Here is a 16159-nt window from a genome sequence, read left to right on the forward strand (position 1 = left end):
GTGTGTGTGTGTGTGTGTGTGTGTGTGTGTGTGTGTGTGTGTGTATGTCTTACGTCTGGTATGCATGCGCCGGTGAAGCCAAAGAAGCCGTTGGCGTTGTCACTCTTCATCACCCGTAGGGTGGCGGTGGGCCGGGGGAGGGGGAGGCGCGCCCCCCCGTGGGTCGCCACCAGCTGCAGGTAGAACACCTCCTCCCCCTCCTCCTCCTCGTCGTCCCGCACCTTCACCACAAAGGCCTTCTGCCTCTCGCCCTGCCTGTACTGCAGGTAGCCAGAGATGTTCCTCAGGTCCGTCTTGGCGGGCTGTGAGTGGAGCTCGTGGATCTCTGAACGGTTCAGCCTGCTATGGTAGAGACGCACGTCCTGCAGGAGGCCCGTGTAACGCTCCTCTCCGTAGGGGTCCGAGCCGATCCGCACCGGAGCTGAACCTGCAACACACACAGGAGGTAGAAGAAAAAATAAAAAATAAATAAAAATAAATAAAGAATACACTCAGAAAAACATCAAACAGTAGGTGATCATGCTGCTGTAAAAAAAAAAGCTTTTTGTATACAGAGAAGCTGAGAAGCATGTATTGTACAGTGTGACCATTCCAGAATGCTTCATTAATGCCCCCCCACCCCACACACAGACCACCAGCGAGCATTTCAACAGCAGAAAAATTTACAAGTAGAGGAAGCTCGCCACGGTGACCATGGACAAAGCTCTCAGACAAAGCTCTCAGAAAAAACAATGGAACACTGGTTGACGTGTATACCCCTTTGATTGAAGTTAACCCAAGAAGAGCCATCAAAACAAATAGTCCCATCGTGGGGGGGTTGCCCTACAGAAAGCACATTGCCTTCAGTTATTGGGGGGAGACCGAAAACTGCCACCAGCTTTCTTCTGCCTGTAACAATGTCCAGCAGTGTGGTGGCTAAGCGCTCGCTCAAGCATTGCAGAGTCTCTGTGTAAGTCCAAACAATGGGAGAGGGGTTTTAACTAGAGCCTCCCTGACCAGATGTGGGCCACAAAGTGAGGAGAGGAGCAGGGTCCCACAGCGCTCACTACAGACCACCAGTCAGATTGATGAAGACATTGACATCTGAGGAGACGTTTATACACTATGGTGAGGTCTCTGTCTGCTGAGAGTGAGGAAGCTCAGTGGAACAGGCTTAGAGAGGCTAGACTTCATGGAAGTTACTGTAGTCAGGGGGTGTAGGTTAGGCCTATACAATAACACAACTATAAGAATCATTTCAAACTTTTCATTTTGGACATCTTTAATGAACAGTTATACCTTTATTATCATTAATCAGATACATAATATACCCTTTACAGGATTGAGATGGTTGTCATAGCTACAGGAAGAGGATTTAACTCTAGCTAGTGGAGTAGAAGCCCTGTTCAGCTTGTAACTCCTATACAAGACAATCCCATAAGATACTGTCTTAATAAGTATTAGGATTCCTGTCTTTAAGAGATAATGAAATTCATGGAACTCACCGTCAGTGATGGCCTCTCCTTTTAGACTCTTTACCCCTCCGGGCATGGGGTTCCCATCCAGGAAGAACTCAATAATCCCATCATCCGCCGTGATCACCACATGGAGCCACACGTTGTCCCCTACAAACCTCTCTGCCGTGGCCCGGGCCACCTGGGTGTAGTTGGCCCCCAGGGCTGTGTAGTACAGCATCACGCACACATGAGACTCATTAGTCTGGACCTTCACCCCATAGTTCAACGTCCTGTTCCTGTTGCCCTTGGACACAATGAAGCCGTTGGTGTCTGGCCTGGGAACCAGCCAGGCTGAGAAGGTGAAGTTAGCCAGGCTGCCAGGCCCGTCCTCTGGGCTGATGTTGCCGTAGGCCCCCTGGAGGCCTGAGAAGAGCCAGGCGTCGGTGCCTGAGTGTTGCCTCCTGTCATGGGGCCTGAGCTCCACCTCCTTGGGGAAGGAGGCGCTGAGGAGGAGGTCCTGCATAGGAGGGAGGCCGAGAGGGAAACGGCCGGATACGATCTCCCAGGCAACCCGCACCTCCCCGAAGGTGCCCTGCTGCCGCAGTATATTGAAGGAAGTGACATCAGACATGTCCAGTTCTGACAGGACATCCTCAGCCACTTCCTGGTCCAGGTTGTCATCAGCTATGGCGAACACTCCAAAGGGGTCGTCGTTGAAGGGGATGAGGACGGATGCGTTGAGGGATGTAGTAGCCAATCGGCCGCCCTGTCCGGGGTAACCACCTATGAAATATCACCGGACAGAAAATGGTTAATGTTTTAATGTCAACAACATGTGTAATGTGACAGAGTAATTTAGGAATAACCCATACCATCCCATTTCAACTTAGAGAACAGAGGTAGCAATCTCAGATGTTCATGTTCCAGTCAAGAAGAAGATACTGTAGGTCTGTTTCCACATCCATCACCTGGAGCATACCTGCCTCATCCCTCACTTCCCCTACCTGAGATGTTGATGAGCCTGAGGACATAGAACTTGTTGAACTCCGGGAGTTTGTCTGAGATGGCCTCCAGGACGATGGATTTGGTCCCCTCTCCCGTGGTGAAAGTGATGGAGCCAGAGGTGTTGATGAACTCCTGACCAGGCTCCAGGGCTGTGTCATTGGCATAAAGGCGCCAGAACACCGTCACGTTGCCAAAGTGTCCCCTGGCCCTGATAACACTAGGAGATGAAACGACTGTATGAGGGACTGAGGGAGAAGAGTGACAGCAGACACTACGACCCCCAAGGACCCAAACTGACACACCCCATGATTAAATTATTACAGCAGTTGCTAGAATCATCAACTGAAGAAGTTTGGTTAGATCTAGTTCTGAGAGATGAACAGAAATGTCTTATTTTTAATTTTTTTAACAACTAATTGACCGACATCAGTTCAATTATTTGAATTCCATTTTGTTTGGTTTCTCTAGAGACAAATCAGATCAAGCCCAAACTGTGAGATGTAGTGGGGAGTTGTAGTTTCCAACAGGCCAATATTCTACATAGTTTAGCGCAGAAAACATGGTAATTAACTACAATGACCATAATCCATTGCGCGCCTACTTGTCCGGTCTGTGTGGGGCGGGTAGACACGGAGAGGGAGAGAGGAGACAGAAGAACGTGTGATTGAGAGGGATAGAGAGCAGTTGCTTTGTGAGGTATCTCTATCTGAAAATACATGATCTAAGTCACTGATAGTTGGTATTAAGCAGTCATAAAAGTATGCCTTGTTTACTTTGAAGAACTACTAAAATAGTGATGTTGTCAGACAGCATAGGCAGAGCAGCTCCATAGAGATGAGATGATGACTTAGAATGAAATAATAGTCATCAAATAAAACAAATGTAATATACACAACAACTGAAATATATTATTAAAGTAATGTGAATAAATTATGGTTAATAAGTGATAAGCAGTAATCGGCAGTCACTACCATCATGGGACTTTTATTAATTGTTTTATTCTGTGTTGTTACAGCATTCAACTCATATAATGCATAGTGCATTTAATGTTTTTTTTTAATTATTGAAACTGAAATCTTAAACTGATTTGAACAAAAACCAAACCGACCTCAAAAAGCACTAATCGCTCAGCACTAGTTAGAGCTGCTAAATAATTCCAGAGGCTGGGTAAGCATCAGGGTTAGGTTTATGGTGTATTAAGGCTTTGGTTCCTTACTAGAAGTTGTTGGTCTTGCCCTCTTTCACAGGCCTCTCTGTCGATTCCAGTGAGAATATTCCATTGGCCTCATCATTGGCCTCAATCAACACTGTCGCTGTGTCCGCCCCATACACAACAGCGTCACCTGTACCCACAAACACACACACAGGGTCACAATGTGAAATTACACAGTTAGTTGGTGGGTGTCAAGGCCAGCAATTTACACATAATCGCTTTCAACGCATGCAGTCACTGAATACAGTTACAATGCCTGTTAAAACTCTGTCCCTTTGTTTTTATTCAATAACAAAGTACTGAACAAGAGAGAAACATAACACGTGAAGACAAAAAAACATTTAATGTCCTTCAAGTCAGTCAAAATAATATGATGTTCTTGTTTGAACTTAACATCTTTATTTTTTAGTTTTTATTATACGTTGGAAAAAAACGACACGAGAATGTCTTCTTTAAAAAATAATATATTTTAAATCTGTCCTCAGCATGTGGTTCTGCTTTTTACAAGAGAAAGGGACGAGGTTGCTTTATAATACCCACATTGTTATTGTCATGCTAAATCTCATAACAAAAAGGAAAGAGTGTTCTCATTAACACACAGTAATCACCGCTAACCAGCAGATAGGGTCAAGGTTCCACATGCAGATGTCCACCATGAAAAACCCCCAATAAGAGCCCTCTCATAAACTAAGGCTTGGAGTGGAGCAGAGTGGGTTAACCCGTATTTTCTCTCAAAGTGGTCCATGCGCATACAACCATCCAGGCACTGGAGTAGCGGGCTGGCTGGCTGGCTGGCTGGCTGCAGAGTGAGTCTGAGTTCAGTAATTAACTTCCCCCACAGGCTTTCATCCCTGTCTGTGTCACACAATACTGGGATTAGAAGGGCTTTTCAGAGTCATCAGACTCAATGCTAATCAACCCAGTTACTCACCAATGTACAGAAACAACTGTCAAAGAGACTGACGCTACGGCTACTACACATGGAAATACAGTCAACGCAATGTGGCTGGTTGTTTCGTGCTACAGTTGCCTCCAAAATGACTTGACCAACGTAACTTTGTGCTATTGTATTGAGAGTATAAATTAGATTGAGTAATTATTGTATAGAATGTTATCAAACATAAGAATGGCCAGGGGGGTTTCATGGCCATGTGACCTTACCAGACCAGGCAACATTCTGGATTCTAGCTATTGGCTAAAACTTGGGCCCACTGTTTTTCCTGTTCAGATCACGAGGTCAGGAGAAATATCTTGTCTGTTTCAGTGCAGAGAAAATGTGGCAGCCTTCCACACCTGTAGTGTTGTAGAGAATGATGTAGAAGGATTCTTCGGTCTCAGGTATATCGTCATCCTCCACAACTACAGAGATGTTCTTCATCCATTGTCCCATGCCAAACACCAGCACAGTGTCGTTACTCAGCCGGGCCAAGTCACGAGGTGATGCCTCGCCGTAGTCCACGCGATACATCACCGTGGCAACAAAGTCAGCTGGACCAGCCCTCAAAACGGTGAAGTTAGCCACGCCCCCCTCCTGAAGCCTGACAACCACAGGCTCTGGAGGACAGAGAGACAGAGTCTTATGTCACCTTATGTCAACTGACAAACTATGTCACTTGACATAAAAACTATGTCACTTGGCATAAAAATATGTTACTTGATATATCCACTTTATGTCTGACAACACACAGTAGAACTTGAAGAAACGCACCAGTGCTTTACAGACAGTATTAGGATGTAATTCCAAGAGATCTTACCTGCAAAGTAAATCGGGTTATCGTTTTTGTTTATGTGCAAGCTGGCGTTGAGTATGTTCCCAAGTCTTGCTCCCCCCGTCACATTAAGGAGAGTGATGGTGAAATTCTCCATGTCCTCTGGGATCTTATGGGGGAAACAAGACACTGTCACTATTGTGTAGAAAAGATAGAAGATACAGTACCATCCGAATCATGAAACTCTATTGACATAGATCACACAGTATATTATGTCAAGGAGCCCTGATTGTGGCAGTTGGCCAGATGCCGTTGTATTTGAGAGATGGCTTTACCTCATCTGGTACAGAGAAGATGGTGAGGTTTTTCATATACTCCCCCTCAGCAAACACAATGTATCCCTGTACGGGGCTGACGTCAGCAGACATGTGGGGCTCTAGCACCCAGGATACAGACACCTTCCCGAAGTGACCCCTGTTCCTCACCAGGGGATAGGCCACTGCCAAGCAGACCCACAACAGAACACACTGATTACAATACAATACAATACACTCAATCCTATTAGTTCCTTTATCATCTCTCTACTGCATCCTCTTTTAAAGAATTAAAATGACTTCAAATATGATCACAACTGTTATGTTTCTTCTGTTATACTACATAGTCTTAAAGTGTTGTATAGTTGGTAGACACTGTTCCTCCACTGCACCATTGTACCTGAGTGAGACTGAGAGCCTTTGCTCTCGTTGATGGCCTCTGCCAGTCCAGAACGGATGAACTCGATGACCCCGAAGGGGTCGTCGTTCCTGCGCACCGTGATGTTGACCACTCTGTGGTTACCAAGGCGACTGGGTGGAGTGCTGTAGCTGCTGAGTTCCATCGAGAATGTCTCATCCAGCTACACACACACACACACACACACACACTTCAACAGGACTGTCACACTGTAATCTGCCCACTGTGCTCAACACTCAAACACATATAGTGTTAACTATCAAAACTAAAAAACTGATTTTGAATTTCAAAGGCAATTAAAACTGGAAACTGTAGGACCAGTGACACCCTAATAGTCAGGAAGAAGTGTCCATGCCATACATGATACCATAAAGGAGGGCCAGACAGCAGTATAGCTGTACCTCAGGGATCCCGTCAGGCCGTGCCACCAGCGCCACCAGCACCTCACTCTCCCCGGGCTTGAACTCCAGGATACCGGTGGCGCCATAGAACTCTGTGTTCCCTGAGGGTATGAGGGCGTATTGCAACAGCTGTCTGAGCAGCTGCCCCTGGGCCCGGATCACACGCATCTCCACCGCCTCACCCTCCTAGAGGGCAAAGTTCACAGGGCAAACCAAAGGGACAAACTATGGGTCAGAAGTGTTGCTGTTATTGATTTAGGTTAGCCATTGATTTGCCCGTATTTAGAAAGTCTCAGAGTAGGAGTTCTGATCTAGGATCAGGTCCTGCCTCTTATTCATTGTGATATAAAAGGCAAAACTGATCCTAGATCAGCACTCCTACTGAGATGCTCTGTGAATACGGCAATGGTCTTCCGGGAAAATGACCTGGTTGTTCATTTCAACATGCAGTCCAGTGGATGAAACAGATGAGCATCAACAGCCATGATGTCTAAGTGTGTGTGTCAGACGTACGTTGATGTACCAGGGTCCTCTGGAGAAGGAGGAGAACTCAAAGACTCCACCTGGGTCGTCGTTCTCCACAATGACAATCTCTCGACTGGTGAAGCCAGGCTTCAGGATCTGGTTCTCAACGTTAGTCCTGCAACACAGAGGGGAACTAAGTGACTAGACCAGGAAGGAACTCACAGGCCTCTACAGTGCATTCAGAAAGTATTCAGACCCCTTGACATTTTCCACATTTTGGTACGTTACAGCCTTATTCTAAAATGGATTTAAAAAATCTTTAAAAATCGCATTAAATCTACACACAATACCCCATTATGTAAAAGCAAAAACTGGTTTTAGAAATTTTTGCAAATGTATTAACAATACAAAACTGAAATATCACATTTACATAAGTATTCAGACCCTTTAATCAGTATTTTGTTGAAGCACCTTTGGCAGTGATGACAGCCTCGAGTCTTCTTGGGTATGACGCTACAAGCTTGGCACACCTGTTTTTGGGGAGTTTCTCCCATTCTTCTCTGCAGATCCTCTCAAGCTCTGTCAGGTTGGATGGGGAGCGTCACTGCACAGCTATTTTCAGTTCTCTCCAGAGTTGTTTGATCAGGTTCAAGTCCAGGCTCTGGCTGGGCCACTCAAGGACATTCAGAGACTTGTCCCGAAGCCACTCCTGCGTTGTCTTGGCTGTATGCTTAGGGTCGTTGTCCTGTTGGAAGGAGGCGACTGAGCAGATGTGTTGTTACCTACCCTTACCACCTGGGGGCTGCCCGTCAGGAAGTCCAGGATCCAGTTGCAGAGGGAGGTGTTTAGTCCCAGGGTCCTTCACTTAGTGATGAGCTATGAGGGCACTATGGTGTTGAACGCTGAGCTGTAGTCAATTAACAGCATTCTCACGTAGGTGTTTCTTTTGTCCAGGTGGGAAAGGGCAGTGTGGAGTGCAATAGAGATTGCATCATCTGTGGATCTGTTGGAGCGGTATGCAAATTGGAGTGGGTCTAGGGTTTCTGGGATAATGGTGTTGATGTGAGCCATGACCAGCCTTTCAAAGCACTTGATGGCTACAGACGTGAGTGCTACGGGTCTGTAGTCATTTAGGCAGGTTACCTTAGTGCTCTTGGGCACAGGGACTATGGTGGTCTGCTTGAAACATGTTGGTATTACAGACTCAGTCATGGACAGGTTGAAAATGTCAGTGACCAACTTGCAACTTGGAAGTTGGTAAGCGCATGCTCAGAGTACATGTCCTGGTAATCCGTCTAGCCCCGTGGCCTTGTGAATGTTAACCTGTTTAAAGGTCTTACTCACATTGGCTACGGAGAGCGTGATCACACAGTCGTCCGGAACAGCTGATGCTCTCATGCATGCTTCAGTGTTGCTTGCCTCGAAGCGAGCATAGAAGTAATTTAGCTCATCTGGTAGGCTCGTGTCACTGGGCAGCTCGCGGCTGTGCTTCCCTTTGTAGTCTGTAATAGTTTGCAAGCCCTGCCACATCCGACGAGCATCGGAGCCGGTGTAGTACGATTCAGTCTTAGTCCTGTATTGACGCTTTGCCTGTTTGATGATTCATCGGAGGGCATAGCGGGATTTCTTATAAGTGTCCCTGTTAGATTCTCGCTCCATGAAAGCGGCAGCTCTACCCTTTAGCTCAGTGCGGATCTTGCCTGTAATCCATGGTTTCTGGTTGGGGTATGTACGTACGGTCACTGGGGGGAAGACGTCATCGATGCACTTATTGATGAAGCCAGTGACTGATGTGGTGTTCTCCTCAATGCCATCGGAAGAATCCCGGAACATATTCCAGTCTGTGCTAGCAAAACAGTCCTGTAGCTTAGCATCTGCGTCACCTGACCACTTCTTTATTGACCGAGTCTCTGGTGCTTCCTGCTTTAGTTTTTGCTTGTAAGCAGGAGGATAGAATTATGGTCAGATTTGCCAAATGGAAGGTGAGGGAGAGCTTTGTACGTGTCTCTGTGTGTGGAGTAAAGTGGTCTTAAGTTATTTTTTTCCTCCGGTTGCACATTTAACATGCTGGTAGAAATGAGGTAAAACGGATTTAAGTTTCCCAGCATTAAAGTCCCCGGCCACTAGGAGTGGCGCCTCTGGATGAGCGTTTTCCTGTTTGCTTATGGCCTTATACAGCTCATTGAGTGTGGTCTTAGTGCCAGCATCGGTTTGTGGTGGTAAATAGACAGCTACGAAAAATATAGATGAAAACTCTCTTGGTAAATTGTGTGATCTATAGCTTATCATGAGATACCCTACCTCAGGTGAGCAAAACCTTGAGACTTCCTTATATTACATTTTGTGCACCAGCTGTTGTTTACAAACATACACAGACCGCCACCCGTGGTCTTACCGGAGGCTGCTGTCCTATCTTGCCGATGCAGCATAAACCCTGGCAGCTGTATGTTATCCATGTCGTCGTTCAGCCACGACTCTGTGAAACATAAAAAAATTTAATGTCCCGTTGGTAGGATATTCGTGATCGTAGCTCGTCTATTTTGTTATCCAATGATTGTACGTTGGCTAATAGGACTGATGGTAGAGGCTGATTACCCACTCGCCGTCAGATCGTTACAAGGCATCCCGACCTACGTCCACGATATCTCCGTCTCTTTCTCCTGCGAATGACAGGGATTTGGGCCTTGTAGGGTGTCTGAAGTAAATCCTTCGCGTCCGACTCGTTAAAGAAAAAATCTTCATCCAGTAGGAGGTGAGTAATCGCTGTCCTGATATCCAGAAGCTCTTTTCAGTCATAAGAGACGGTGGCAGAAACATTATGTACAAAAAACACACACAACAGCACAATTGGTTAGGAGCCCGTAAAACAGCAGCCATCTCCTCCGGCGCCATTCTAACACTGTGGGGTTAGAATACACATGGGGGTATTGTGTGTAGATTGATTTTTATTTATTTAATCCATTTTAGAATAAGGCTGTAACGTAACAAAATGTGGAAAAAGTCAAGGGGTCTGAGTACTTTTCGAATGCACTGTATACCAGGGGAATGGGGGTTGCAGTGGACTTTTAAAACCATCATATTTTGTGTGTAAAACAACAAGGAGTGAATCAAAGTAGGGGACATGTATTTTAATCCAGTAATTCCTTGTATTGTGTCATGTTCAGTATTGACCAGAGAGGCCTGTTGTTTTGACTGCTCTGATTAACCGTGTCACTCAGCGGCCCCTGATGAGCAGTGTGTGCGTGTGTGTGTGTGTGTGTGTGTGTGTGCATGCGTGTGTGTGTGTGTGACCACATAACGGGTAAATGTAAAACGAAAGCAGGACAGAGTAAAGCATTCCAAAGAAACACTTGCAGCCAATGTGCAGCATGCATACAAACACTGATGTCTTTACAGGAGGGCATCGAGAATGGTTAAATTAGGTGCAACACAAAGAAGATCCCTCCTTACTCCCCACACCCTCTCTTCCCACAACAACCACCACAACAACCCCCTCTCCCATCAACCAAAGGCCACAGAAATCCTAAAGTGGTCCCTTTTCCCCAGAGAAAGTCCTGATTCACAGCACACAAAGGGTCCAGGCTCACTCCACTCTCCACTTACACAAAGTACACTACAAAGCGCGCAGTCTCCACTCTGCAGGATAGGGGTGGGAGGGAGGGAGAGAGAGAGAGCCAAGGTTCCCGTCACAACTCATGGGTAACAGATGACAGGCAGGGATTGGAGTAAGGGTGAGGTAGGGGAAGGGGTAAGGGTAAGGGTAGGGGTAGGGGTAGGGGTAAGGGTAAGGATAGGGGTGAGGCAGGGGAAAGGGTAAGGGTAGGGTTAGGGGTGAGGTAGGGGAAAGGTTAAGGGTAGGGTAAGGGTGAGGTAGGGGATGGGGTAAAGGTTAGGGGTGGGGTAGGGTAGGGTAGGGTTAGGGGTGAGGGATGAGCTCTCCTTAAAAGCCACCCTGGTCTCACTGTTCGTATTAGCAATTCTTAGAATAGACTATTTAATTTGTGTTATCATTTTAAGTCAGCCACGTATTGTTAAGTAAATTATCTAGTGGCCAGTAATCTACTGAATCAAACCCCAGGTAGGACATATCATATGGCAATGGTGTGTGGTACCTAAACAGAGGATAATCAGACACAGGCACTTATTTATGAAGTCACATTGCCACTGATTAACTGAATGAAAATATGTTGGCCAACCAAAACTCCTCAGGGTTGCAGTGCAGTACCTGTCCAGGGTGAGGAGAAGGGTCTCGTTGACCTCTGGGATGTTGTCGGCCATGACGGTGACGTTGATGACCAAGTCACTCTGTCCAGTCAGGAACACCACCGAGCCGCTCAGGGGTTTCAGGTCGTCAGGGGTGACGTCAGCCTGGTTGTCTCCGATTGGTCGAAGGCTCCAGAATACCACAGCCTGTCCATCTGTCCCATCCCGCCGCAGGCTGAGGGTCACCTATGATAGGAGGCAAAATATCTTAACCCTCAACCATCAGCAGTCATATTTGAGACTTCAACAAACTTATGACAATAAGTAATACCCTTTCCATTTCAAACACCGTAGCTACCTTACATGTAACAAGACCTGCTGTTCAGAAATACTGTAGTGATCATTCCAGTCCCTCCAGGATTTCGCTGCAGCAATTCTGACATTTTGCATGGCAATATGCAATGATTTTGTCCAATTTGTCACGGAAATGCGCTGACGAGGGAAAAAGTTTGTTGACGTGTGGCTTTATTGAACCACATTACGGGGTAAATGTGCAGATTAGTTGAAATTGCGAGCCCTCCTTTTGTAGTGAGGTGATCGGTCAGTTTTATGCGATAATATTGTGATGATTTCATTGTTTTTATGCAGTAATAGTGTGGTGATTGGTTAAATTTGCAAGCCCTTGCATTATATGAGGGCAATTGTTGATTTTGCCAAAAAAATTGCCATCGCAAAATCGATGCAGACAGAGGGTTAGTGTAGTGTAGCGTGCTAACGTGTGCCATTGATGCAGACAAATGGTTAGCATATCATGCTAACATGTGTGCCATTGATGCAGACAGAGGGTTAGCGTACCGTGCTACTGTTGGTGTCCTCTGGCTCATACACCACCACCGTAGTGTTACTGGTAAAGCCGATCTCCCCATTTGCGATGTCGGGTGTGACTGTGAGGGTGAGGTTGACCGCCCCTCCGAAGCGAGGACTCACAGACGGGATGGGAGGGCTAATACTGACCAGGTCCACACTGTCCAGCTGAGAGAGAGACAGCAATGATCATTAAGCACAAACCTTCATCAGAAATTCATGACTCAACCTTAATACCAGTAGGTGACATTGTTGTTGTGTTAGTCAAATTGGAAATGAAACCATTTTTTAAAAACATTTACATTTTAGTCATTTAGCAGACGCTCTTATCCAGAGCGACTTACAGTTAGTGAGTGCATACATTATTTTTCATACTGGCCCCCCGTGGGAATCGAACCCACAACCCTGACGTTGCAAACGCCATGCTCTACCAACTGAACTACATCCCTGCCGGCCATTCCCTCCCCTACCCTGGACGACGCTGGGCCAATTGTGCACCGCCCCATGGGTCTCCCGGTCGCGGCCGGATATGACAGAGCCTGGATTCGAACCAGGATCTCTAGTGGCACAGCTAGCACTGCGGTGCAGTGCCTTAGACCACTGCGCCACTCGGGAGGAAAAATATCTTTAAAAAAGGAGGAAAGAAAATACATAGCCTCCATGACTCTCATATATGCCATATATAAGTAGAGGCATATGAGTGCGGCCGTGTGTGTGTGTGTGAAAGAGAGTGTGTGTGTGAAAGAGAGTGTGGGAGTGTGTGTGTGTGTGTGAGTGTGTGAGTGTGTGTATGTGAGTGTGTGCGTGTGAGAGTGCGGGCGTGCGTGCGGGCGTGTGCATGTGTGTGCGTGTGTGTGCGTGTGTGTGCGTGTGTGCGCGTGTGTGCGCATGTGTGTGTGAGTGAGTGTGTGAGAAAGCATTTTGGGACCCATTGAATGTGAAGGAGGTACTTCCATTTAGTGTTTGTTTTTATGTGCTGCTTGATGAGGGCTGTTTGTTTGGACCCTTGGACAGATCCCATGGCAACGGGCCAGACTACAGTTCTCAGGTCCAAGTCACTCACACATGCAAATGAGGGATCATGTCTCTGGACAAGCTTGACTAAACCAAGAACCAACCAACATTTCCCAAAGCTGGAGTAGCTGACAACTTTCCAACAACTTTTCTTAACTCTTATTTTTCTTAAAACTGCATTGTTGGTAAAGGGCTTGTAAGTAAGCATTTTACGGTAAGGTCTACACCTGTTGTATTCGGCGCATGTGACAAATAAAATCTGATTTGATTTGAGATACAGCCCTGCCATTAGTTGAAGGCAGCCAATCCTGAAAAGTAGTCCCTTCCTGACGTTTGTATTAAAATATTTGTAAAAAGTAGTCACTTTCTGAGATCTGTATTCAAATAGCTGTAGTCACCTCCAAAGTAACTATTTGTGGACCCATTTTTTTCCAACGTTTCACAAAGCATAGTTAAAACAGGTCTGGTCCGTGACCTCTCACCCCACCTGGATGAGGAAGTGGGCTCCGTTCTGCAGGAAGGCGTCGTTGCGGATAGGCAGGGTGAGTCTGGCCTGGTCCTGGCCCTGAGTGAACAGCACGGTAGTAGAGCGGCTAGTGTTCAGCACCCTGTCCCGGGCCAGCCCGGGGTCCACGGGCCCGGCGGGGATGTAGAGGGCGGTGAGGGCCAGGGCCACATCCCCCAGGGTGCCCCCCTCCCGCAGAAAGTTGAGGGACAGGAAGCGGCCGTCGGGCCGACTCTGGATGGTCTGCGTCTTCTCAGGGTGGAAGAGGAACAGGCCGTACACCTCATCACTGTCCTGGACGTAGAACACCATCTGTGGAAGGAGGGATAAGAGGAAGAAGAGTAGAGGGAAAGGAGGAGAAAGCATCAGACTCTGTGTCATAAAAAGGAGCCCTGCGATGCATCCTCTTTAACTACATTTCTACTGGGGCTTAATGTAGTCATTTGTCCAGGACTCACATCTGTCTGACAGGTTTCAGGTGTTGCAGCATTTGGACCGTGTGCTAAATCGTTTACATCAACTTGACACATACAGTGATTAACTCCTTCAACTACAAGAGTTTTCTTCTAATGCTTACAAGCAGTTCTGAATCAACTCCCTACACACACATGGACAGCTGATACCACACGCTGAGAGTCCAACCACTGCGTGTGTGTGTGTGTGTGTGTGTGTGTGTGTGTGTTCTAATGCAATAAACATAAACAAGGTTTAGATCTAGTCACTCCTTTCACACATAGTTAAGATGGGAAGCTGTGACAAATACATCACAGCCCCACACACACACTCACACACACCCACTCACACACACCCACTCACACACAACCACACACACGCACACACACGCAGGCACGCACGCACACAGGCACGCACGACCACATTCTTCAGAGGGTAGGGGACGGCTCTGCAGATGTGTCCCCAACAAGTGCAGCCCTCCCCGCAGCCCTCCCCAACAGCCCTCCCCGCAGCCCTTCCCAGCAGCCCTCCCCAGCAGCCCTCCCCTGCAGCCCTCCCCAGCAGCCCTCCCCTGCAGCCCTCCCCAGCAGCCCTCCCCTGCAGCCCTCCCCAGCAGCCCTCCCCAGCAGCCCACCCCAGCAGCCCCTCCCAGCAGCCCTCCCCTGCAGCCCCCCTCCCTCCCAGCAGCCCTACCCAGCAGCCCTCCCCAGCAGCCCTCCCCGCAGCCCCTCCAGCAGCCCTCCCCAGCAGCCCTCCCACCAGCAACATGACAGAGCGGAACATACAATCTGATTTAGAAATACTAGAAAAACCTTTGGCTGTATACAAAACAAAAACTTTAGTATTAGAACAGAAACTGAAATGACAGAACCATACTGTTGGCCAATCAATCAATTAATCAAAAGCAGTAGAATCCTAATCTATAGTTGTAGTGTGAGTGGCCAGGCCAGACTGACCTCCGTAGGCTCGTCCACCTCGGCCCCTCCCTGCACAGTGTCCGGCAGCAGTCGGAGGACGAAGGCCTCGGCCTCCTCTGGAAGCTTGTCCTCTGTGATGTTCAACAGCAGGACCGCACTCATCTGACCTGCCCTGAACCACAGCGTACCCCTTTCTGGGCTCAGGTCATCTGACACGGGCGAGCGGTCACTGGAGTTCCGACTGATGGTCCAGTTGACGGAGACGTCGCCATAGTTCCCACCGTTCCTCACAATGGAGATACCATCAAATCTTTTGGAACAAGAGAGGTTGTGGGGTTGTGAGAATAGCACAGACACAGAAACAGTTGAGGGTCAATGTGTTTGGAAACTATTATATATAAATGTCATTGTAAAATGTGTTTCCATGAATGTAAGAGAAAACAGGATAATTGTGTGTGCCACTTCAAACTGATCCAATGCCATTCTCCTCCTGACTGTAGTTCAACCCACCGGCCCGTCACATCCTCGTTGATACTGATTGGCTGAGTGAGGGGGCTGCTGCTGATTGACAGGACCCCGTGGGGCTTATCATTGGGTTCGATGGTGACCAGGACAGCGTTGGGAGGGATCAGCACGGCGTCTCCTCTCACTGTCTCCTCCAGCAGCACCACTTGGAATGACTCTGCGATCTCCGGCACCTTGTCATCGTTGACTCTGAAGAGCAGCTGTACCTCGTAGACCTGCGGGGGAAACGTTACTGTGTGCACCGCCTGCAGGTCCACGAAATCCACTGCCGGTGTGGCGCTGCCCGCCGCGTCGCCACTGACGACCACGTAGTCCACGGAGACCTCCGTGTCGTCGGAGCCCACCAGACGGCCGTGGTCGGCCAGGCTGCCGCGGGTCACGGTCAGGGAGATGACCCCGGCGTCCTCAGCCACGGCCACCAGGGACAGGGAGAAGCGCAGGGGGCTGTCGTTACGGCGGATCTTCAGTTCCACGCTGCTGCCGCTGGGGTTGAGGAGCGCCCCGCCCGCCACGCCCGTCAGCCTGACTGTGAACACCTCGTCATCCTCAGGGATCTGAGGGAGATGACAGGAACAATGGTTTAGTGACGTGTTACCATATAGAAATATATACAGTAAATAGATAGTGTTATCTCAGTGGTTTAGTAACTCCTGGTTTACTTAGCTAGCAAAATAAAGATGATGATCCATGTGTTTGATGTGAAGCTGTCTGGTAAAA

General features: G+C 47.8%; 1 protein-coding gene across 1 annotated transcript in view; it reads right to left on the minus strand.

The window, feature by feature from the left end:
* Positions 1–16159, minus strand: part of LOC121584425 (adhesion G-protein coupled receptor V1-like) — a 197916-nt gene that overhangs the window by 166975 nt on the left and 14782 nt on the right. Inside the window, exons 6-20 of the mRNA XM_041900302.2 lie at positions 15428–15996; positions 14957–15227; positions 13530–13859; positions 12020–12196; positions 11187–11410; positions 7010–7136; positions 6497–6682; positions 6078–6258; positions 5699–5862; positions 5409–5532; positions 4948–5208; positions 3658–3784; positions 2441–2658; positions 1485–2219; positions 54–427 (exon numbers count right to left, since the gene is read on the minus strand). Of these exons, the coding sequence (XP_041756236.2) occupies positions 54–427; positions 1485–2219; positions 2441–2658; positions 3658–3784; positions 4948–5208; positions 5409–5532; positions 5699–5862; positions 6078–6258; positions 6497–6682; positions 7010–7136; positions 11187–11410; positions 12020–12196; positions 13530–13859; positions 14957–15227; positions 15428–15996 (4068 nt within the window). The remainder of the gene's footprint in view (positions 1–53; positions 428–1484; positions 2220–2440; positions 2659–3657; positions 3785–4947; positions 5209–5408; positions 5533–5698; positions 5863–6077; positions 6259–6496; positions 6683–7009; positions 7137–11186; positions 11411–12019; positions 12197–13529; positions 13860–14956; positions 15228–15427; positions 15997–16159) is intronic.

This window comes from Coregonus clupeaformis, chromosome 16, assembly GCF_020615455.1.
Source record: "Coregonus clupeaformis isolate EN_2021a chromosome 16, ASM2061545v1, whole genome shotgun sequence".
In the NCBI taxonomy this organism is placed as follows: domain Eukaryota; kingdom Metazoa; phylum Chordata; class Actinopteri; order Salmoniformes; family Salmonidae; genus Coregonus; species Coregonus clupeaformis.